The 23829-nt window shown below is 41.9% G+C and overlaps 1 protein-coding gene across 1 annotated transcript in view; it reads left to right on the forward strand.

The window, feature by feature from the left end:
- Nucleotides 1-1060: 1060 nt before the first annotated feature.
- The window catches only part of LOC130304090 (N-acylethanolamine-hydrolyzing acid amidase-like), a 50988-nt gene continuing 28219 nt past the window's right edge, over nt 1061-23829 (forward strand). Inside the window, exons 1-6 of the mRNA XM_056551903.1 lie at nt 1061-1165; nt 1349-1510; nt 2389-2515; nt 4949-5039; nt 18691-18764; nt 23141-23307. Coding sequence (XP_056407878.1) covers nt 1125-1165; nt 1349-1510; nt 2389-2515; nt 4949-5039; nt 18691-18764; nt 23141-23307 — 662 coding nt within the window. The 5' untranslated portion in view covers nt 1061-1124. The remainder of the gene's footprint in view (nt 1166-1348; nt 1511-2388; nt 2516-4948; nt 5040-18690; nt 18765-23140; nt 23308-23829) is intronic.

Here is a 23829-nt window from a genome sequence, read left to right on the forward strand (position 1 = left end):
AGACAAGCTGCCCAAGGGACAGCTGTCATTGGTAGGTGAATAGCAAGGTGGGAGGGATTTACTGAAGTAATGGCTGGAGAAAAGAAATCCTGGAATGATCTTTCATTATTTCAACACCTTAACGTACTTGTATACCCTGGTCGTGGTACAGGTGTATGAAGCATGATCACAAGCTCAGTGCATTTCATACCTGCGAGTACTAGCTGCTAATGCCCGGTATTAACCCTTCAAATGCTGTGATCTGGGTTAAAGTATGCCTTTAATTTTAAACAGAAACATGTTGAAAATGTTGTTGGTCGTCGAAGTCCCTGTGCACCCTACCAATTAAGAGAACAAGTGTTCGTAAGCTTGCAGTAGGACACTTTACTCCCCCGGCTCTCAACGATCATTGTCTTGTTGCACTATTATAAGTCTATTGCAGCGAGACAAAGATTGCTGAGACTCTGACCGATAAAAACTTTTGACTTATCTCTGTGACATGTCAAAAGTTTTTTTTTTTTTTTTAAATGACAGGTACTTTATTAACTCCTAGAGGACGCAGGACTTAGGGCTGGTTCACATCATGTTTTCTCCCATACGGGAGCGCATATGGCAGGGGGGAGCTAAAACCTTGCGCTCCCGTATGCTTTTGTATGCGCTCCAGTATGTAATTCATTTCAATGAGCTGGCCGGAGTGAAACGTTCGGTCCGGTCGGCTCATTTTTGCCCCGTATGCGCTTTTACAACCGGACCTAAAACCGTGGTTGACCATAGCTTTAGGTCCGGGGAAAAAGCGCATACGGAGCAAAAATGAGCCGACCAAACGTTTCACTCCGGCCGGCTCATTGAAATTAATTACATACGGGAGCGCATACGGGAGCGCGAGGTTTTAGCTCCCCCTGCCGTATGCGCTCCCGTATAGGAGAAAACGTGATGTGAACCCAGCCTTATATGTACATCCTGCTCCCGCTGTATGAAGCATGCCCAGGAACTGGACACCAGGCTACCAAGACCAACGGCTAATGTCAGATATTACCGATCTACTTCCTGGTGCTAGAGGTGAAACATTACAGCAGATGGTGATTAGCTGATCAACAGTGTGATGGGTCAACTATCGGCCAGCAGAAAGAAGACTGCAATGGAGGATGGGAGAAGGGATCCTTGGGCACCAAGGGAGCAGCGGCAGGTAAGTCCAGGTTGTTGTTTTATAGGCCGGCAGCCCAGGGCTGATGGATGAAAAGTTGGGCTATCCTTTTAAGAAGGACGAATAACATAGTCAATAACACACTCTACTTTTACAGGATTTAATAGCTAGATAATTGGTATTGATGTATGTATTGAAGATTTGTCTATGCATTATCTCTTTCAGAGGTTTCCTTAGTAATGAAAAAGAGCTAATCCACAGCCTGTTAGAAAGGTTTATTCAGAATCACCCTCATGAGTATGCTAAAGAGCTGCAAGGCATTTCCAGAGTGCTGAACATGAATGTTGGTGATGTGACTTTATTAAATATGTACTTTGACACTTTCTTGTAAGTTCCTCATTATATTTTTATATCAACATTTAAAGTACATTTAGCCTTAAACTAGGACAAAGGTTTATGCAGTAATATCAGGAAGTATTACTTTACTAAGAGAGTAGTGGATGCATGGAATAGCCTTCCTGCTGTGGAATACAGTGAAGGAGTTTAGGCATGCATGGGATAGGCATAAGGCTATCCTTCATATAAGATAGCGCCAGGGACTATTTATAGTATTCAGAATATTGGGCAGATTAGGTGGGTCAAATGGTTCTTATCTGCTGACACACTCTATAGACCAGTGATTCCCAACCGCGGTACCCCATGGATTTTGTCTTTTTTTTTTTTTAAATGTCCCGCCCTGGCCAGTGTGCTTATGACTGACGCCGCAGGGGGGAAGGGAAGCCTGCGTGCACACACAGCGTCCCTCTGTGTCCCCCTCTCCCTTGCTGCGCAGTGAGACGAAAATGGTGCCCTGGGGTGGAACGAGCTGCATCTGCGCCGGACTTCCGTGCCTGCCGTGGAACTGCAAGCTTCGCGGGCCGGCTTGCTTAAGGTAATGTACCCTTTCCACCCCTCTGTTACCCCTTCTCAACCCTGTCCAAACTTCATACCCACTGATAAATAGATATAGTGCATTGCGTTTTTACAGTTTTTTCCTTTTTTTTTTTTTGCTCGTCAACCTCTGTAGGGGTGCCCGGTGGAAAAAATTGTTTCTGAGCTGTGCCCCGACCCGAAAAAGGTTGGGAAACACTGCCATAGACTTACAGTCAACATTACAAAGATAATATTGTGATCAGACTGCTTTTTGTACATTGTTGCAGTTTCTGTCTTGTGTCAGCTAATATCTTAATCTGTTGCTGTGTTTTTTTTTTTTTTTGACAATGCAGTTTTGGCACTCATATAATGGTTGAAGATACAGAAGGAAGGATTTTCCATGGAAGAAACTTGGATGTGAACTCTAAAACTTCGATAAGAGATTTGACTATTGATGTAGAATTTGTGAAAAAGGGAAAGGTATAATGTTTGATACTTTAAGGGTACTACTTTTATTTTATTAACATTTTCTGGAACTAACTTTTTCTGCCTGTATTTTTCTAATTTAGCATTTAAAATTGTATGCAGTCCACCATAACATGTAGTTTTGTTTATACCAAGTGTGTATAGTTTTTAGTTGTTTTTTTTTTCTTTTTACTCCTTTTTTTTTTTCATTTTATGAAAAAAAAGTTTTCTTTATGCCATCACATTCCAAAAGCCATGACGTTTTTCTTTGTCCATCAATTTCCCTGTATAGGGCTTGTTGCCACCTGCCACGAATCCAAGCCACCGCTGTTACAACAGTGCCCATTCTACTCTGTTTACCACTTTTTGGTGATGACTCGATACAATAAAGTGGCCAATCAGCTAATCACTGGGTGAAGTATGACCCACCTCAGCCAGTTATAGACTGAGGGGAAATTTCCTTGTGTTTAGGAGACCAGTAAATATACCGTATTTATCGGTGTATAACACGCACCCCCATTTTAACAGGGAAATTAAATTTACCCCTCTCATCGCCCCCCCCCCCCCATGTCTCATCATTTCCCCCTGTCATAGACAACCACTAGCCATACAGACATTAAGCCTTTAGTGCCTCCCCCACCATCATTTCCCCCCCTCTCATCATCCCCCACCCTGTCTCATCATGTCCCCCATCATTTCCCCCTGTCTCATCATGTCCCCCATCATTCCCCACTCATCATTTCCCCCTGTCTCATCATCCCCCCATCATTTCCCCCATCCCTCATAATTTCCCCCTGTATCATCATCCTCCCACCCTGTCTCATCATCCCCCCCATCATGTTCCTCCTATGCTATTCTTCCCCTCCCTCATTATTCCCCCCTTTTCCTTGCTTTTCATAGTTTATTTTATTTTCCTTACCTGGCTGCGCTTCGGCTGTCTTGCGGGCTGTGTGGTCATGAAGCAGATGAATGACGTCCTCTCCCGGCTCCTCTGCGCGGCATCAGTGACGTCCCTTTTCATTTCCTGTAACCGCCGCGAGTCAGAGTTCAGAATGCGGTGACTACAGGAAATGAAAAGTGACGTCACTGATGCCGCGCAGAGGACGTCACTCATCTGCTTCACTGACCACAGCCCGCAAGACCCTCCACCTGACCTGGCCTGCCGAAGCGCAGCCAGGTAAAGAAAATAAAACAAACTATAAATAGCAGGGAAAAGGGGGAATGATGAGAGAGGGGGAGGTAAGAAAAATTAAAAGTAAAACTGTCACTTGTTTTCTCCTGCACTATCCACAGGTACTGGTGGATAGTGCGGAAGACGCTGATTAAAGTGAGCCCTACCTTGTCTGTATCTGCGCCGCCGTTCTCCCACAATTGTAGTTTTATTATGTGTTGTAATCTTCCTGTAACTGGCACGGGCGGGGCTTCTGCACTGATGTCAGCGCCCCTTATGAATATTCATCCCCCCTCCCTCCAGTTCTGCCTCCCTTCGCCGCTTCTAACTGGGGGGATGAATATTCATAAGCGGCGCTGACGTCAGTGCAGAAGCCCCGCCCGTGCCAGTTACAGGAAGATTACAACACATAATAAAACTACAATTGCGGGAGAACGGCAGCGCAGATCCGGACAAGGTTAGGCTCATTTTAATCAGAGTCTCCTGCACTATCCACCAGTACCTGTGGATAGTGCTGGAGAAAACAAGTGACAGTTTTACTTTAAAGTAGAGAGGGGAGGAGAAGCCACTGGTCACTGATTTAAAGTGGACGCGGCTGTGCTGCTAATACTTAACAAGCAGCCGCTTTAAATCAGTGACCAGAAGATTTATCGGCGTATAACACGCAGGCAGGCTTTTTGGCTTAAATTTAAGTTTTAAAAGTGCATGGAAAACCAAATATAGACAAAGATAAAGACTACCCTTTTAAAAAGACACAAACTTTATTATAAAGGTTGTCTCAATTGCAGTAGTATCATATATGTGTATTTGTGATTTAAAACTTTTTAAAATAAAATTTGCATAACACGGTCCTGAAAGCTTCCATTAATGTAAGCTCTGTCCATTAGAATTAATAGCTTTCATTTACTTGTGATGTTGGAGTATTTTTTATTTTATGATCATTTAAAGGGTTACTCCTTTGGATAGGGGATAAGATGTCTAGGGGCAGAGTACCCCTTTAAGTCTGTATCCATAAATTCATTTCTAAATAAAGACAACATGAAACTGATTAAAAAGAGACTAATATGCATATCATATTGTAAAGATTATAATTGTTTTTAATGCTGAATCAATTTTCAATTCACTGCTGCTAAAGTTGCTTTGGGGCAAATAGTCATAAATATTAATCTGTCTCTTAGGAATAATACAAGGATGCAAAAGCGCTTACATATATGTTTACGTAAAAACAATGACAGTTTTTCAGCAACCTTTCATTTTTTATTTTTTTTTCGTTTTAGATTGCATACACAGGGACAACCTTTGTGGGTTACGTTGGTCTGTGGACTGGGCAAAGTCCCTACAAGTTTACCATATCAGGAAATGCCAGAGGTATAGTACAATTTACATATAGATAGATAAATATATCACACACACAACCAATTATCCATAAACTTAACCCCTTAAGGACTCGGCCATTTTTTGCAATTCTGACCACTGTCACTTTAAACATTAATAACTCTGGAATGCTTTTAGTTATCAATCTGATTCCGAGATTGTTTTTTCGTGACATATTCTACTTTAACATAGTGGTAAATTTTTTTGGTAACTTGCATCCTTTCTTGGTGAAAAATCCAAAAATTTGATGAAAAATGTGAAAATTTTGCATTTTTCGAACTTTGAAGCTCTCTGCTTGTAAGGAAAATGGATATTCCAAATAATTTTTTTTATTCACATATACAATATGTCTACTTTATGTTTGCATAATAAAATTTACGTGTTTTTACTTTTGGAAGACACCAGAGGGCTTCAAAGTCCAGCAGCAATTTTCCAATTTTTCACAAAATTTTGAAACTCGCTTTTTTTCAGGAACCAGTCCAGGTTTGAAGTGGATTTGAAGGGTATTCATATTAGAAATACCCCATAAATTACCCCATTATAAAAACTGCACCCCCCAAAGTATTCAAAATGACATTCCATCAGCATTTTAACCCTTTAGGGGTTTCACAGGAATAGCAGCAAAGTGAAGGAGAAAATTCACAATCTTCATTTTTTACACTCGCATGTTCTTGTAGACCCAATTTTTTTATTTTTGCAAGGGGTAAAAAGGAGAAAATTTTTACTTGTATTTGAAACAAGTAAAGCACATACCTCATATGTCTATGTTAATTGTTCGGCAGGCGCAGTAGAGGGCTCAGAAGCGAAGGAGCGACAAATGATTTTTGGGGGGCATGTCACGTTTAGGAAGCCCCTATGGTGCCAAAACAGCAAAAAAAAAAACACATGGCATACAATTTTGGAAACTAGACCCCTCGGGGAACATAACAAGGGGTAAAGTGAACCTTAATACCCCACAGGTGATTCACGACTTTTGCATATGTAAAAAAAAAAATTCTTAAAATGCTTGGTTTCCCAAAAGTTTTACATTTTTAAAAAGGGTAATAGCAGAAAATACCCCCCAAAATTTGAAGCCCAATTTCTCCCGATTCAGAAAACACCCCATATGGGGGTGAAAAGTGCTCTGCTAGCGCACTACAGGTCTCAGAAGAGAAGGAGTCACATTTGGCTTTTTTGAAGGAAATTTTGCTCTGGGGGCATGCCGCATTTAGGAAGCCCTATTGTGCCAGGACAGCAAAAAAAAAAAAAAACACATGCCATACCATTTTGGAAACTAGACCCCTTGGGGAACATAACAAGGGGTAAAGTGAACCTTAATACCCCACAGGGGTTTCACAACTTTTGCATATGTAAAAAAAAAAAAAAATGTTACCTAAAATGCTTGGTTTCCCCAAAAATTAACATTTTTACAAAGGGTTAAAGCAGAAAATACCCCCCAAAATTTTAAGCCCAATTTATCCCGATTCAGGAAACACCCCATACGGGGGTGAAAAGTGCTCTGCTGGCGCACTACAGGTCTCAGAAGAGAAGGAGTCACATTTTGCTTTTGGAAACATACTATTTTGGAAACTAGATCCCTCGGGGAACGTAACAAGGGGTTAAGTGAACCTTAATACCCCACAGGTGTTTCACGACTTTTGCATATGTAAAAAAAAAAATTTTTTTTTACCTAAAATGCCTAAATTAGGGATTGCATAGTGGTGGACATTCTCTACACCAGTGATTCCCAAACAGGGGGCCTCCAGCTGTTGTAAAACTCCCAGCATGCCTGGACAGTCAGTGGCTGTCTGGTAATACTGGGAGTAGTTGTTTTGCAACAGCTGGAGGCTCCGTTTTGGAAACCGTGGCGTACCAGACGTTTTTCATTTTTATTGGGGAGGGGAGGGGGTTGTATAGGGGTATGTGTATATGTAGTGTTTTTTACTTTTTATTTTGTGTTAGTGTAGTGTAGTGTAGTGTTTTTAGGGTACAGTCGCACGAGTGGGGGTTCACAGTAGTTTCTCTCTGGCAGTTTGAGCTGCGGCAGAAAATTTGCCGCAGCTCAAACTTGCAGCCGGATACTTACTGTAAACCTCCGCCCATGTGAGTGTACCCTGTACATTCACATTGGCGGGGGGGGGGGAACATCCAGCTGTTCGAACCCGCTCACGTCCTCCGGAAGAGGGGCGGAGCGGGTTGCGGGAGTGACACCCGCAGCAGGCGCCCTGATTGGTCGGCCGGTAAACCACCTCACCCCTGCTGGCTCTGGCTGTTCGGGGCCGTCAGAGACGGCCCCGATCAGCCAGTAATTCCGGGTCACTGGAGACCCAATTGACCCGGAATTGCCGCAGATCGCTGGACTGAATTGTCCAGCGATCTGCGGCCATCGCCGACATGGGGGGGCATAATGACCCCCCTGGGCGATATGCCGGGATGCCTGCTGAACGATTTCAGCAGGCATCCGGCTCCGGTCCCCAACCGGCTAGCGGCGAGGACTGGAATTCCCACGGGCGTATGGATACGCCCTTCGTCCTTAAGGACTCGGAATGCAGTGCATATCCATACACACTGTGTCCTGAAGCGGTTAAAGAACCATACTGTCATTTAAATGAACTTTTTTGCACAGTCATGTCAAAAGTTAATATTGGTTGGGTATAGCTCGCTATGGGGACTAAAAAAAAAATTGTGAAAAAAAAGATTAAAGTGAATTAACCCCTTCCTAATAAAAGTTTGCAATCCCCCTTTTCCCATCAAAATAGCATATTTTTGATCACTTTTTATACCATAAAAAAAATTTAAAAAGCGATCAAAAAGTCCAATCAAAACAAAAATGTTACCGATAAAATCTTCAGATAAAAAAATGAGCCCTCATACATGCAGAAAAGTAAAAAAAAAAGTTCAGAAGAGGACATTTTTAAACATATATATTTTGTGCATGTAGTTATGATTTTACCAGAAGTAAAACAAAATCAAACCTATATAAGTAGGGTATAATTTTAACTACAAAATAAAGATAAGGTGTCATTTTTACCAAAAAAATTTACTGCGTAGAAACGGAAGCCCCCAAAAAGTCACAAATTGGCGTTTACTTATTTATTTATTTTCAATTTTGTCCCACAAATATTTTTTTCTATTTTTCGTTTCGCCATAGATTTTGGGTAAAATGACTGATGTCATTACAAAGTAAAATTGGTGGCGCAAAAAACAAGCCGTGTAGGTGCAAAATTGAAAGGGTTATGATTTTTAAAAGGTAAGGAGGAAAAAAACAAAGGTGCAAAAACGAAAAAACGCTCAGTCCTTAAGGGGTTAAGAGGTTGAAGGGGTTTTCCCACTATCACTTAGCCAGATGGCTCCAGGGGCAATACACAAGTCCTCTGTGAGCCATCTGTGATGAGATTGTTCCACAAATAAGGTTCTGCAGAGAGGGCATGAAGTCAGCAGCCTGGCAATCTGCTTCAACAGCGGAGCAGTGGACGGTGTCCTAGTCAACAATGAGAACAGAGAATGGGCACAACGTAACAACATAAGTAAGCAATTTTTTTTTGTTAATAACAAATATTTGCAGATTTGCTTACACTTTCATTATTTACTAAATGTTTATTTTAGGAGAAGATTTTGAACTTTTAAAATTTCTTACACTTTTAAAATGTTTTAAAACTTTTACATGTCAAAAGTTCATTTTAAGTACCATAATACCTTATAAACCTACATGGTTTTGAGAGTGCTTTAGAGTGGTCCAATTTGATTTTAGTTCTCTTGCTGCTTTTATTGAGTTACTGAGAGCCCCCTCCATGCTGCATAGTTATTTCTCATGTTGATTAATTTAAGTAAGTAATACATTGTTTTACCCCTCTTCACCCGCACTATAACCCAGTATATTGGGTTAAGTGCGAGTGAACAGACTTGCACTAAACCCAATACACTACATTATAGTGCGGGTGAACAGGGGTAAAACAATGTATTACTTAAATTAATCCACATGTTTTCCACATGAGCCTATTAAGTCCATTTCCCTGAGGAACTTAGTTCTGTGGTGACCCACGGGGTGCAGCGGTGTAGGTGGATGCGTCAAGATGGTATTAACCCCAGGGGCAAGGTGTTATTATCACCTAATGTTCGTGACGCCAGAGTTGTTTTTGGGTACAGGAACCACCCAAACGGTATCTCTGCTATTCCAATAGCTAGGCAGTAAAAGGAGAGTCCACAACCAAATTATGGTTTAACAGAGGCTTTACTGATGTCAGATATGTGTTGTTTTCTTCACAGCTAGGCCAGAATCCCAGAGAGGTGGCCAGGAACACAGCTTGCTGGGACCAATTAGACTTGTGATAGACTTTAGAATCTTGACTTTAGGCTAGACTTGACTATAGGTAGTAGTGACAGCAGACATAGACTTGACTTACTGGGATAACTGTAGATTTGAGGCCTTCCAGGTGCTGGGCACTAGCACTGAGACATCTGTACTGGCTGGTTCTCATTGGCCGCCCCCTTATATAGAGGGGGGGCTGAGCCAAAGCCCATTGGTCAAGCTGCGGGTCATGTGCTAAACTGGTGCCCTCTTGGAAACATCATGTGACAACATAACATAACATGTGACATTTCACAGGTCTTTTAACCTAGCTATACATTAATTCACTGACTATAATCCTGTGACAATAAGTAACACTTATAATAAAAGCAGGAGAGCCCCCAGGTCACTGAGGGTCAATGACAGGGCCTAAGTGTAGTGCAGGATGATGTCCTGTACTGGGACATTACATTTCTAAAAATAGTATTGTTATTGGTAGTTACGTCGGCTAGAATGATAGAAGATTTGTCAGCACTTTCTAGCGTAGAGCCTTACACTCAGGTTTTAAAGGGGTGTTCCAGGAATTTTTTTTATTTGACTGGGTTGCTACAGGGGCTGTAAAGTTAGTGTAGTTCATAATATAGTGTCTGTACCTATGTGTGACGGTTTACTCACAATTCTTCTGTGATTTTCACCCCAATATTTATTTTTAACAGCATACAAAATGAGTGTTGTCTCCGATTTTTTCCAGCTTGCAGTGCGACCGAGACCTGACTCACTAATCAGCTGACGACAGGCAGCCTGTCTGCTTCAATAGGTGGAGCCATCGCTTGGTGGGAGAGAGATCAATCTTCAACTAATGCAACAGCTGTTGGCACCCTGATTGAAAACCACAGGTCTTTTGAATGGATGCAGCTCATTTATGTTTCAATGGGTGAAGTGGCTGATGTGTGGGAGGGAGGAAAATCTAACTATGGGATTTGTAGTCAAAAAAAGAAAAATCAAACAGGAAATACCAGCTCACAAAAAGCTTGCCATAGTGTTATGGTAATCTCACAACATAGCAATTTAGCCCCAAGACAAGTGCAGATCCTTCCTAAGCATGTCCATTACTGTCTGCCAGGTACATACTAAAATCACCTTATGGTGGAGAACCCATTTAAATGATAGGATTGTTTTCTATCTGAACCCAGCATATCTTCCGATCGTAGTCTGTAGGTATTATGTGCCGCAGAACATTGTTTTGGCATTTATTTTGTTCCTATCCTTCTAATGATAAGGAATGACTATTTAATACCTTAGATATAAGACAATGGCCTTGATTTACTAACTTTTTCCTCGGGTTATGCACCCAAATTGTGTTGCACTCTGCATTCAACACAATTTGCAAAAGTCTGTGGCCCAAAAAATCCAAGGCTTCTCAAAACCCTCCAATTTTCCACAAAAACCCGAAAAGTGTGCGTGGCATCCAAGTAAAGGGGGCGTGGTCACGATAATGGTGGATGTTCTTCTTTTGCTGTTTTTATTTTGGACAGTAAAGTTTTACAGGTCGTAAACTCACCCTAGGTTTCTTTCTCTGATATTTCTCTGCTGTCATGACGATAGGGAAAGTCGGTAATTACTTAACAGTAATTCTGTTTTCTTGAGCCATGACAGCACCAGGGTATTCCGACCCTATATCTTTTTTGATGATTAAGTTAATTAAACTCTTGGGGACGCAGGGCGTATGCATATGCCCTGCATCCCCGATCCTTAAGGACTGCCCTGAGCGTTTCCGGTCCCCGCCGCTTACTGGACGGGGACCGGACCGGGATGCTTGCTGAAATCATTCAGCAGGCATCCCGGCACATCGCCGAGGGGGGTCCCAAGGTCCCACCATATCGGCAATAGCAGCTAATGCAGGCCTGTGCTGTGTGGATGGACCGTACCTCTGTGTGCGGCCTGCCCCACCGCTGTCAGTGATTTATCACTGATCAGCGTTTTTTGGGGTTCAGGCGGGTGCATTTTTTCGGGGTTAAGTGTTTTTTTTATTTTATTTTTCAGGTATTTTTTTGTGGGGGTCTGTATGTGCCACCAGCCACTGTTCTGGGCTGAGTGTCTGGACCCCCCCACTGACTTCTGCGCTCCCTGCCGGCACCAAGCGCTAATCTGTGTGCACACCACTGATTAGGTAAACGCTTTTTGTTTGGTGCAGGGCTTTTTTGCGTTAGAAGTCTATTTAAAAAGAAAAAAAAAGTTTTTCCTTTTTTCCCCCTTTTTATTTTTTCTGTCAGGGCGGGTTTAGTTAGTTAGGTTACGGAGGGTTAGGGAGGTAGTATCGCACCACACCACATGCATCACACACACCAATAAAGTTTTTCCCCTCACATATATACACTTCACCCCCATTAGAGTAGGGAAATGTCCTGCAGGGCATTTTCAGCAGAGGAGGCATATGCCATACCTGCCTCCGACACTGAAAGTGCCTCAGAGGACGAGGAAGACCTCAGCTTCCTTATTTCTTCCACATCATCCTCCTCATCATCTTCTGATGAGTAGCCACCAAGGAATGCCGCCATGCGAGGCTGCAAACTTCCACTGCTCCTGACCCTGTGCCCCATGCTAGTATGAGTCCCCCTGATGCTCCTACTAGTCAAGCCCCCCAGCCAAGTTTACTGGTGCCTGGTACCAGTGAACTTGTCTGGACTGAGCCAGCGGACCATGATTCCCGAGTTTGTTGGCGACTCAGTAATCAAGATTGACATCGTGTGGTTCACTGAAATGGACTATTTTAGTTTTTTTTTCAGTGACTACTTTGTCAATCTGCTGGTTGACCAGACGAACCTGTACGCCCAACAGTTTGTCACCGCAAACCCGGGCTTCTTTTTAGCTAGGCCCGGCGGTTGATTCCCAGTTGATGCAGCCGAAAAGAGGGAACTTTTGGGGCCTCATGCTGCATATGGGCCTAGTTAAAAAAAGAAAGGTCAGGCAGTACTAGAGTGGGGACATCCTCTACCAGACCAGCCTCTACAGTATGGCCATGACCCGTCCCTGGTTTGAGGCCATTCGGAAATGTTTACATTATGCTGATAATGTGGCATGTCCCCCCCAACCCCCCCCCCCCCCCGAACTGATCCCGCGTATGACCGTCTATATAAAAACAGGCCGGTGATCAATCACTTCGGTGGCAAATTTTGGGAGGCCTATGTCCCTAGAAGGGAGGTCACTATTGATGAGTCTCTCATCAGCTTTAAGGGGAGACTCAGCTTCCGCCAATACATCCCAACCAAGCGAGCGCAGTATGGCGTGAAGATGTATAAACTTTGCGAGAGTACCTCAGGGTACACTTGCAAGTTTATAGTTTATGAGGGACGAGATTCCCGTTTTGAACCCCCAGAATGTCCCCCCCACTCTGAGTGTTAGGGGGAAAATCGTTTGGGGCCTTTTGCATCCATTGCTAGATAAAGGTTACCATCTTTACGTGGATAACTTTTATACAAGTATCCCTCTCCTAGTATCCCAGGGGTGAGCCCCGTGCCCTTACCCATGAAAACCTGTTTCTGGTCCGGTATAAGGACAAGAGGGATGTCCTTATGCTGTCCACAATTCATGGGAACGGCAGCAGCCCTGTCTCTGTGCAAGGTGCCGTGGGACCGGTCCCCAAGCCCGATTGTGTTCTGGACTACAATCGGTACATGGGGAGAGTTGATCTTTCTAATCAAGTCCTCAAGCCATATAATGCCATGCGCAAAACACGGGCATGGTACAAAAAAGTTGCAGTCTACATGGTACAGGTTGCCATGTATAACTCTTTTGTACTGTCCCAGCGTGCTGGCAACACAGAGACATTCCTGGAGTTCCAAGAGGAAGTTCTAAAGGCCCTCATCTTTGGTGACCTCTGGAACTTCGGTTTTCCCGGATCATCCTGCCAACACTTTCCAGGTGAGGTCCCCACACTGGAAAGAAGGGACGATCCCGGAAAAAATGCAGTGTGTGCGACACTTGCCCCGATCATCCGGGCCTCTGCTTTAAGGATTGCTTCAGGAAGTATCACACTTCCATGGAGCACTAAATTTTAATCCTTTTCCCTGATTTTAATTCCCCAGAATTCGACTCCAATGTACCAGTCCAGAGTACATTGTCTTCCAAATTTTAAAACCAAACACCCCCCCCCCCCCCAAAAAATAAAAAATAAACATTTCCCAATATCCCTTATCTTCCCCCCCCCCCCCAAAAGATGGGTCATGGGACACAGAGTCAACAGCATTGGGGGTTTGCAGTTGCCTCAAATGCGCACCGCTCTCCCCACCTGAGCGGAGTGCGCATTTGAGGTAACATAATAGGGACGGCCACACACATCACATTCCCAGAATGATGATTCAGAGCATAGGGTTTGGGGCGGGCATCATTTTTATTTTTGGCTATACTCTGGCTCATCATTCTGGGAATATAATTGGCATATCAGTACTAAAATTGCAATTTTCATTTTCCCAAACGACATTTCATCCATTCCTGGAAATAAATTTAGGGAACACCCGTCTGTTCCAGATGTCCACTTCCTCCCTATACACCTTCCCTAGGGGGTGTACTGTTTGTAATAGGCTCACATATTGGTGTTCCTGTATTTTCCTCTGAATGTATGTAACTGTCAGTTAGGTCCGTAAAAAAAACATCGGCCTCAAATGCGAAGAGTTCTCGCTCATGAGCTCTGACGTATTTCCAGGAGACAATTCGGAGTCACATGTTAGTTGTTCACAGAATGATGAAGCAGAGTATAGCTTGAAAATTGCAATTTTCAAAAGCTACCCTTCATCCATTCCTGGAAAATAAATTTAGGAAACACCTGTGTGTTCAAAATGTCCTCTTTACCCCTATACCCATTCCTCAGGGTGGGTACTTTCTGTAATGGTATCACATGTAGGTAAAAAACACTACATATACACAGCCCCCTACACAGCCCCCTCCCCAATAAAAATGAAAAACGTCTGGTACGCCACTGTTTCCAAAACGGAGCCTCCAGCTGTTGCAAAACAACTACTCCCAGTATTACCAGACAGTCACTGACTGTCCAGGCATGCTGGGAGTTTTACAACAGCTGGAGGCACCCTGTTTGGGAATCACTGGCGTAGAATACCCCTATGTTCACCCCTATGCAAGTCCCTAATTTAGGCCTCAAATGCACATGGCGCTCTCACTTTGGAGCCCTGTCGTATTTCAAGGCAACAGTTTAGGGTCACATATGGGGTATCGCCGTACTCGGGAGAAATTGTGTTACAAATTTTGGGGGGTATTTCTGCTTTTACCCTTTTTAAAAATGTAAAGTTTTTGAGAAAACAAGCATTTTAGGTAAAAAAAAAATAATAATGTTTTTACATATGCAAAAGTCGTGAAACGCCTGTGGGGTATTAAGGTTCACTTTACCCCTTGTTGTGTTCCCCGAGGGGTCTAGTTTCCAAAATTGTATGCCATGTGGGGTTTTTTTTTTCTGTTCTGGCACCATAGGGGCTTCCTAAATGCGGAAATGCCCCCCAAGCAAAATTTGCTTTCAAAAAGCCAAATGTGACTCCTTCTCTTCTGAGACCTGTAGTGCGCCAGCAGAGCACTTTTCACCCCCATTTGGGGTGTTTTCTGAATCGGGAGAAATTGGGCTTCAAATTTCGAGGGTATTTTCTGCTATTACCCTTTTTAAAAATGTAAATTTTTTGGGAAACCAAGCATTTTAGGTAAAAATTTTTTTTTACTGCGCCCGCCGAACACTTTACATAGACATATGAGGTATGTGCTTACTCGAGAGAAATTGGGCTACAAATACAAGTAAAAATTTTCTCCTTTTTACCCCTTGCAAAAATTGGGTCTACAAGAACATTCGAGTGGAAAAAATAAAGATTGTGAATTTTCTCCTTCACTTTGCTGCTATTCCTGTGAAACACCTAAAGGGTTAAAACGCTGACTAAATGTCATTTTGAATACTTTGGGGGTGCAGTTTTTATTATGGGGTCATTTAGGTGGTATTTCTAAGATGAAGACCCTTCAAATCCACTTCAAACCTGAACTGGTCCCTGAAAAATAGTGAGTTTGAAAATTTAGTGAAAAATTTGAAAATTGCTGCTGAACTTTGAAGCCCTCTGGTGTCTTCCAAAAGTAAAAACTTGTCAATTTTATGATGCAAATATAAAGTAGACATATTGTATATGTGAATCCAAAAAAATGTATTTTGAATATCCATTTTCCTTACAAGCAGAGAGCTTCAAAGTTAGAAAAATGCTAAATTTTCAATTTTTTCATCAAATTTTGGGATTTTTCACCAAGAAAGGATGCAAGTTACCACAAAAATGTATTGCTATGTTAATGTAGAATATGTCACGAAAAAACAGTCTCGGAATCAGAATGATAACTAAAAGCATTCCAGAGTTATTAATGTTTAAAGTGACAGTGGTCAGAATTGCAAAAAATGGCCGAGTCCTTAAGGTGAAAAAGGGCTAAGTCCTTAAGGGGTTAAGGAGTTAAAGGGGTGGAAAACTTTTTTTTTTAAATCAACTGGTGCCAGAAAGTTAAACAGATTTGTAAATTACTTCTATTAAAAAAAAAATCCTTCCAGGACTTATTAGCTGCTGAATACTACAGGGGAAATTCTTTTCTTTTTGGAACACAGACCTCTCTGCTGACATCACGAGCACAGAGCTCTCTGCTGATATCTCTGTCCATTTTAGGAACTGACCAAAGCAGCATATGTTTGCTATGGGGATTTTCTCCTACTCTGGACAGTTCTTAAAATGGACAGAGATGTCAGCAGAAAGCACTGTGCTCATGATGTAAGCAGAGAGCTCTGTGTTCCAAAAAGAAGAAAATTTCCTCTGTAGTATTCAGCAGCTAATAAGTACTGGAAGGATTAAGATTTTTTAATAGAAGTAATTTACAAATCTGTTTAACTTTCTGGCACCAGTTGATTTTTTTTTTGATTTTTTTACGTTTTCCACCAGAGTGTCCCTTTAAGGTGAAAATTAGCTGAGTCCCTAAGGGGTTAAAGGGGCACTACACTGGAAAACATTATTTTAATCAACTAATGCCAGAAAGTTAAACAGATTTGTTAATTACTTTTATTTAAAAAAAATCTTAATCCTTCCAGTACTTATCAGCTAGATAAGAAGTAGATAGAAGTAATTGACAAATCTATTTAACTTTCTGTCACCAGTTGATTTAATTTTTTTTCCAGTGGAATACCTCTTTAAATGCATTTTGGTAGGGTCCACCTTAGATGTATATTGTTTTGTGGATAATCTCCATCTTATGTTATACTTTTTGTATGCTTATGTTAATCAATGAGGAAGGCTCTTCTGGTCTCGGAGTTTGAAGAGGGCACTTCCTTTTATTCTCCAGGTTTCCTGTTCCTAGGGGCGGAGTCCTACTTTCAGGTGGTGCAGTCATGGCTCGGGGGAAACAAATTACCAGAATTACTCTCTGACCCTAAAAACTAGGTCATGTTGAATTTGAATTTGGAGAAACTGCTTGTTAGATTAGTTGTGTTCAGCTATTTTTATTGTTGTTGTTGGACTGGGATTAAGTAACTGTAATTTTCACTATACGATATAATATCCTTAGGCTATGCCATCCATCATTCTGTGGGGTTCAGCTCTCCGGTGTACTTGCCGAACAGCTACACATAGTACATAGCATTGTGGTTGTGTCTTAAATGGGACTGATCTTCACTTCAGTATTTCAGACAGTTTCTGTGTTATTCTTTAGTACTTTAGGCAAACTAGGATAGATTGCTAATATGGTTGTTCAACTTCTTCACTTCATAAATTTTTACATTTTAATTGTAATTTAGAAATGTGGATGGCACTCGCAAGTTGGATACAAAAAGTATAACAATTTTATTCACTCACATGAATCAGGCAGGTACAATGGTACGGGAAGGAGCAGACTGAATGGAACGATGTCCGTTTCGCGGCCACCTGCCTTTTCTACTGGTTCCTACAGGTACACATCAGAGCACGCCTCTTAAAGGGGTGTTCCACTGGAAAATATTTATTTTTAAATCAACTGGTGGCAGAATTTTATACAGATTTGTAAATGACTTCTATTAAAAAATCTTAATCCTTCCTGTACTTAGCTGCTAAATGCTCCACAGGAAGTTCTTTTCTTTTTTCATTTCCTTTTTGTCTGACCACAGTGCTCTCTGCTGGCACCACTGTCCTTTTTAGGAACTGTTCAGTACGGAGATGTTTGCTATAGGGAGTACTGTGGTCAGACAGAAAGAAAATTCAAAAAGAAAAAGAACTTCCTGTGGAGAATATAGCAGCTAATAAGTACTGGAAGGATTAAGATTTTTTAATAGAAGTAATTTACAAATATGTTTAACTTTAACCAGTTGATTTAAAAAAGAAATGTTTTCCAGTGGAGTATCCCTTTAAAGGAGTTGTGCGCTGCCCCAATTTTTGGAGCTCCGCTCACAGCGTCCGGAAGTTCATTACTCCGAACGCTGTGTGCGAGCTTCTGTGTTCACGGCCGCCGGGCGTGACTTCCCCTCGCCCGCCCTCTCGTGACTTCACGCCCGCCCCCTCTACCAAAGTCTATGGGAAGGGGGCGTGACAGCACAAAATGTTAAAATTTGTATGTAATACGGAGTTGACACAGGTTACACGTCTGAAGGCTAATTAGCCTCTGCCTCTAGCCCTTCCAGGATCCTTAAAGGGGTACTCCGGCGCTAAGACATCTTATCCCCTATCCAAAGGATAGGGGATAAGATGCCTGATCGTGGGGGTCCCGCTGCTGGGGACCTCCGTGATCTTCCACGCCGCACCCTGTTAGAATCAGCCCCCGGAGCGTGCTCGCTCCGGGTCTGATTACTGGCGATCCCCCCCTTAATGCAAGCCTATGGAGGGGGCATGACAGCTTTCAGGAGGGGGCGTGATGGCAAGTAATCAGACCTGGAGCGAGCACGCTCCGGGGGCTGATTCTAACAGGGTGCGGCGTGGAAGATCACGGATCTTTGGATAGGGGATAAGATGTCTTAGCGCCGGAGAACCCCTTTAAGAGGTGTGCTCTGATGTGTACCTGTAGGAACCAGTAGAAGCGGCAGGTAGTCGTGAAACGAACATCGTTCCATTCAGTCTGATCCTTCCCGTACCATTGTACCCGCCTGACTCATGTGAGTGAATAAAATTGTTATACTTTTTGTATCCAACTTGCGAGTGCCATCCACATCTGTCTTATTGGGATTATTACCCCTTGCTCTTTGCCATTAGGATAGAGCACCGCTTTGTGTGGAATATGCTGGGAACCGCACCTGTACCTCCGGGATGATTCTGATTGAGTAGAAGCTTGTAGTGCCGTCCCCCATCTTTTTCTTTGTGTTTATTGTAATTTACATTTGATCACATGAATGTATTTTTGCAGGCCACATGAATTGGCTGGATTATTTAACCTCTTTCCTGGCAAAAGGATTTCCAGATAGTTGGCTAATAAGAGATGTAAGTAGAAAATACAAACCACAAATAGGGTACTGTATTTCATATTGTATGATATTACTTTAGTAGATAATCCTAGCAGTGGTTGTTTATTTTAGAGATTAAACAAGCCCAGGCCTTTTCCACAGCGCTGTACATTTGCTAATAATATGTATCCGATGAGAAAGAATACAATACAATGTGCAATGTTATGAGGAACATTCTAATAACGAAAGATTCCAATCTGATGTCTTTTCATGGCCGCACCATTACTGTTCTATATAGATGTCCAATGCATTTATAGCTATAGTTTTGCTGTGGAAAAAAAACAGCTGCATACAGTATGCAGTAATCCAAGTAGACTAGCTGTTGCATGAGAAATGTTTTGGCTTTAAAGGAGTACTCCGTTGCTAGACATCTTATCCCCTTTCCAAAGGATAGGGGATAAGATATCTGCTGGCGAGAGTCTGGCTGTGTAGACCCTGGTGTTCTTAACATTATGTTCACGAGGCCAGGATGGTGAAATCACGTCTCCCCCTTCCTACAGGCCAAACCCCTGCGATCAGACATCTTATCCCCGATCCTTTGATAGGGGATGAGAAGTCTAGCAACACTGTTAAACTATTGGAATTTCATGACCTGACATTCTCAAACAGCATTACTAGTCCTTTACCAAACATTTTAACAAACATGTAAGACATGTAAGAGGCCCAGGATATTTTTAAATCTGTAGTCCTTTATTTTATCCACCATAAAGTTCATGTGATGATGATGTTGATAACTGAAAAGGAAAAAGTAATGCGCAATGCCTGAATAAAGAGTAACAAAAATATATAAAAGTTTAGGGGTCAGAATATTAATTAAAATAATTTTCTTATAATTATCGTAGCCAGTTATAGATGTTTATTCTCTCACTTAATAGGTTATTTTTTATTATTTTTTTTCTAACAATCACGCAACCATGTTCAGTCATATTATTTTTGCCATACAGGTCACTGTCATTTATCAAAACTTTTGACATGTCAAAAGTTTTGATCACTTAGGATCTGAGTGTTCAGGACCCCTATCGATTGTGTCTGTGATATGTCAAAAGCTTTGTTAAATGACAGGGGCACCATAAAGGAAAAACAGATTTTTCCCCCTGCACTAACCAGCGGTACTGGCTGGTAGTGCGGGGGACGCTGATCAATTTGCTCCTTACCGTGCCCGGATCCTCTGTGCCGTTCCGCCGTAATCTTCTATTTTCAAAATATGCAAATGAGGTGCTAACTTGCACCGGCCAAGCTAACTGGCACTCTGACGTCAGTGTCGCTGGCCGCAGCGCCAACCAGCTCATCAATATTCCTCCCCTCCCTCCGCCTCTCCCTCTTCTCCTCGCTCTGTAATGAAGAGAGAGGGGAGGAATATGGATGAGCTGGGCGGCGCTGCGGCCAGCGGCACTGACGTCAGAGGGCCAGTTATCCCGGCCGGTTTAAATTAGCACCTCATTTGCATATTCCAAAAATAGAAGATTACGGCGGAACGGCGCAACGGATCCGAGCACAGTAATGACCAAACTGATCAGCTGACAGTTTTCCTTTAAAGAGGCACTGTCATTGTTTAAAACTTTTCATATATTGCAGGACTCATTATAATATGACATTACACAATATACACCTGTTAAAAATTTTTTTTATTTTCACCTGAAATTCAAGCTCAAAATAGCCACCACTAGGGGTCGCCTGTCTTTTAGCCAGACAGACTAGTCTAGATTTTACAGCATACTGGATACCGGCTGTAAAGCATACCGGTATCCAGTATAGGAGATTTCTATTGTGTATGCAAAACTACAGATAAAGGATGTGTGGACATGCTGGGAGCTGTAGTTTTACAACAGCTGGAGGCAACACTGCTCTAACACAGTTATTTACAAACATTGCAGCTTCAGTTGTTACTAAACTACAACTCTCAGCATGCTGAAATAGTCAAAGCTTTCTCGGACTTCTGAATGACAAAGAAGTTGATCAGACATTCAGAAGTCTGTGAAAGATGAATGACACACATAGTGACAGCTATGCTGATTAGCATCAAGCTTTACTAGGAGAAGATTAAACAGATAGAACATGCATTCATAAAAATGCTGTACTTTTATCTAAAAAAAATCCTTGCACTAATTTTATAAAGATCTATTCTTATATTTATCAATTTTATCCTGTTATGAATTCACCATAATGTCTTTTGATTACTGCAGGCAAGCTCCAAGTATCTTCCTCTGACACATGACACAGCATAAAACCAGAGAGGAAAGGGTTACAGAGTAGAGAGTACTGATTGGCTGAGTGCCCAGGCTTGCTCTTGTGAGGGAGACAGACTGACACGCCCCCTCCAGCCTGCACAATGAAAAAGTAACTCACCAGCAGATAAATGCTTATATCTCTGGATATATAGGTCCGAGACACATAAAAATTATATGCACATGATCAGGATTGGGTCCTGAGTAATATATCACTTTTTTCTTTTTTTTTTTTTTTGGCACTATGACAGGTACGCTTTAATCAGTAATACATGACGTGGAAAAGGACTTAGGGGTCTTAGTTAATAGTAAACTTAGCTGTAATGACCAGTGTCGGGCAGCTGCTGCCAAGGCAAATAAAATCATGGGGTGCATCAATAGGGGCATAGATGCCCACAACAAGGAAATAATTCTACCACTATACAAATCACTAGTCAGACCACACATGGAATACTGTGTACAGTACTGGGCACCAGTGTACAAGAAAAATATAGTGGAGCTGGAGAGGGTTCAAAGATGGGCAACCAGAGTAATACGAGGAATAGGAGGACTACAGTACCCAGAAAGATTATCAGAATTAGGGTTATTTAGTTTAGAAAAAAAAAGGCTTTGGGGAGACTTAATAACTATGTATAAATATATCTGGGGACCCTACAGAGATCTCTCCCATGATCTATTTATACCCAGGACTGTATCTATAACAAGGGGACATCCTCTATGGGGGGGGGGGTTCTTTACTGTAAGAGCAGTGACACTGTGGAATTCTCTCCCGGAGGAGGTGGTTATGGTGAACTCTGTAAAAGAGTTCAAAAGAGGTCTGGATGCATTTTTGGATAATAATAACATTGATGGTTACGTATACTAGATATTTAGGAACAGCATGTTGATCCAGAGATTTATTCTGAATTTTTACCTCTTGTATGAGGGTTTTTTGCCTTCCTCTGGATCAACTCAGTAGGGACTCATTAGTGTTATAGGGTGAACTAGGTGGACTCTGGTCGTTTATCAACCTTATGAACTATGTTACCATGTTACTGTGGTAGTTTGGGGGTGTAGGGTAGGTAGGGTGTAGCTGTGCAGTGATGAAAGGGTGTTAGATTAACCCTTAACTGTCGTGACGCCAGGGTGCGGGTTCCTCTCTATATATGTATCCTACCGCCTCCCATCCCAGGAACGATAGGGAGGAATAAAGGATTGTCCACAACCGGAATTTTAGTAAACTGAAGATAACTTTACTGGTTAAACATAGTAACAGTCTTTACAGAGGACCGGACTTTAGGCTCCTCACAGGTTTGGTTGGGACCTTATTGGGAATAAGCTTGAAGGATTTGCTTTACACTGTTCCACTGGATTTAGGGTATAGTTTAGGTCCAACAGTCACGTAGGATTAGGATTGAGTTAGATTGAACTCACGGTTTTGTATTTGGCTGTAGGTAGCAGGCTTCAGGCCTAGATTTGTCTTGAAGGTATACACGGAGCTTCTCTCTCTTTGCTAGTCCGAAACCCAAGAGAGCGAGGATTGGATAACAGCGCCCTTATATCTAAAGGGGCAGGCTTCAAGCTTATTGGTTCCCAAACATGTCAGTCCTAACACAAAGCATTGTGGTACATCACGTGACATGAGCACCTGACCTGAAAGGTCCTTAACCTTAGCAGAACAATTATCAATCATGTGACCTAAGGTCCTGGAAGCAACATTTACAATATACAATATACAATATGCAAAATATATACATAAAATTAAAGAAGGAAGAGGCGACTAGGGGTTATCCCACTAAGAGCATCCTATCAGTACGGAGGAACTCTGACTTTGGGGGCTTATTACACAAGGTACAGTACACGTACGGTACCGGGACACCACATTACTATGTTACATGATAAAGAGAAATATGTTGTGAAGAAGCACTTTTTAACATCATAATCTTAGGTAAACATAAACTGTTTAATAAATTCTCTCCATAGTCTCTGTAATTTAGGTTTCTTTTATCTCTGCAAATAAGACACCAATTTAACATCTCTACAATGATAGATCACAACTATTCAGAAGCTAAATATATTTAATTATGCATTTATTCATCAAGTTCCTTTTTTTCTTTTGTTTTTATATATATATATATATATATAACAGACTCTGAGTGAAGCCAATCATTTCATAAATGCTTATGTGAAGCTAACGAAGACTCCACTTCTTAATAATGCCTACTTTATGTTGGCTGGCACAAGGGATGGCGTAGTTATTACTCGCGATAAGTTCAAAACTATTTTTGTCAGTTATTTGGATCCTTTCAAAAAACCGTAAGTATGTCACATCTTATGTCCCAAACAGTGTCTAAGGAAATCTGCTTTGAGAGCTTCATAATGTATATATTGGAGCTTCTATTCAAGCTGCCACTCTGTCTCTAAGTGAATGCTTAGATGGCAATGTGGGTTATGATACATTTGAGCTAAGTGGCATTAATTGTGGGGTTATTACAAATTATTGTCTTTTATGTTTTTTGTATAGATTGTGGTGTCTGTTAAACTAACCTTAGAATTTAGGCTAGGAATTTCCATAAAGTCAAACAACAGAGTGGACACAGTGGGAAAGGGGTAACATACTTTGGGGATTTAGGTGGGGGCAGCATAAAAATAATAATTGCATTGAAGATTCGGCCTGTGCAGAGCATTTTTACTCTTCACGAGGCAGTCCTGGATTCTGCTTTTAGCTCCTGCAGGTTCTATGGTCAGCCACCCCCGCAGCATGGCTGGACAAAGTATCTGCTCACATGTAGCACGTATATAACCTGCACAATCTCTAAACTAGTTAATTAATTTAGA

The sequence above is a fragment of the Hyla sarda genome, chromosome 1 (assembly GCF_029499605.1).
Source record: "Hyla sarda isolate aHylSar1 chromosome 1, aHylSar1.hap1, whole genome shotgun sequence".
Taxonomy (NCBI): domain Eukaryota; kingdom Metazoa; phylum Chordata; class Amphibia; order Anura; family Hylidae; genus Hyla; species Hyla sarda.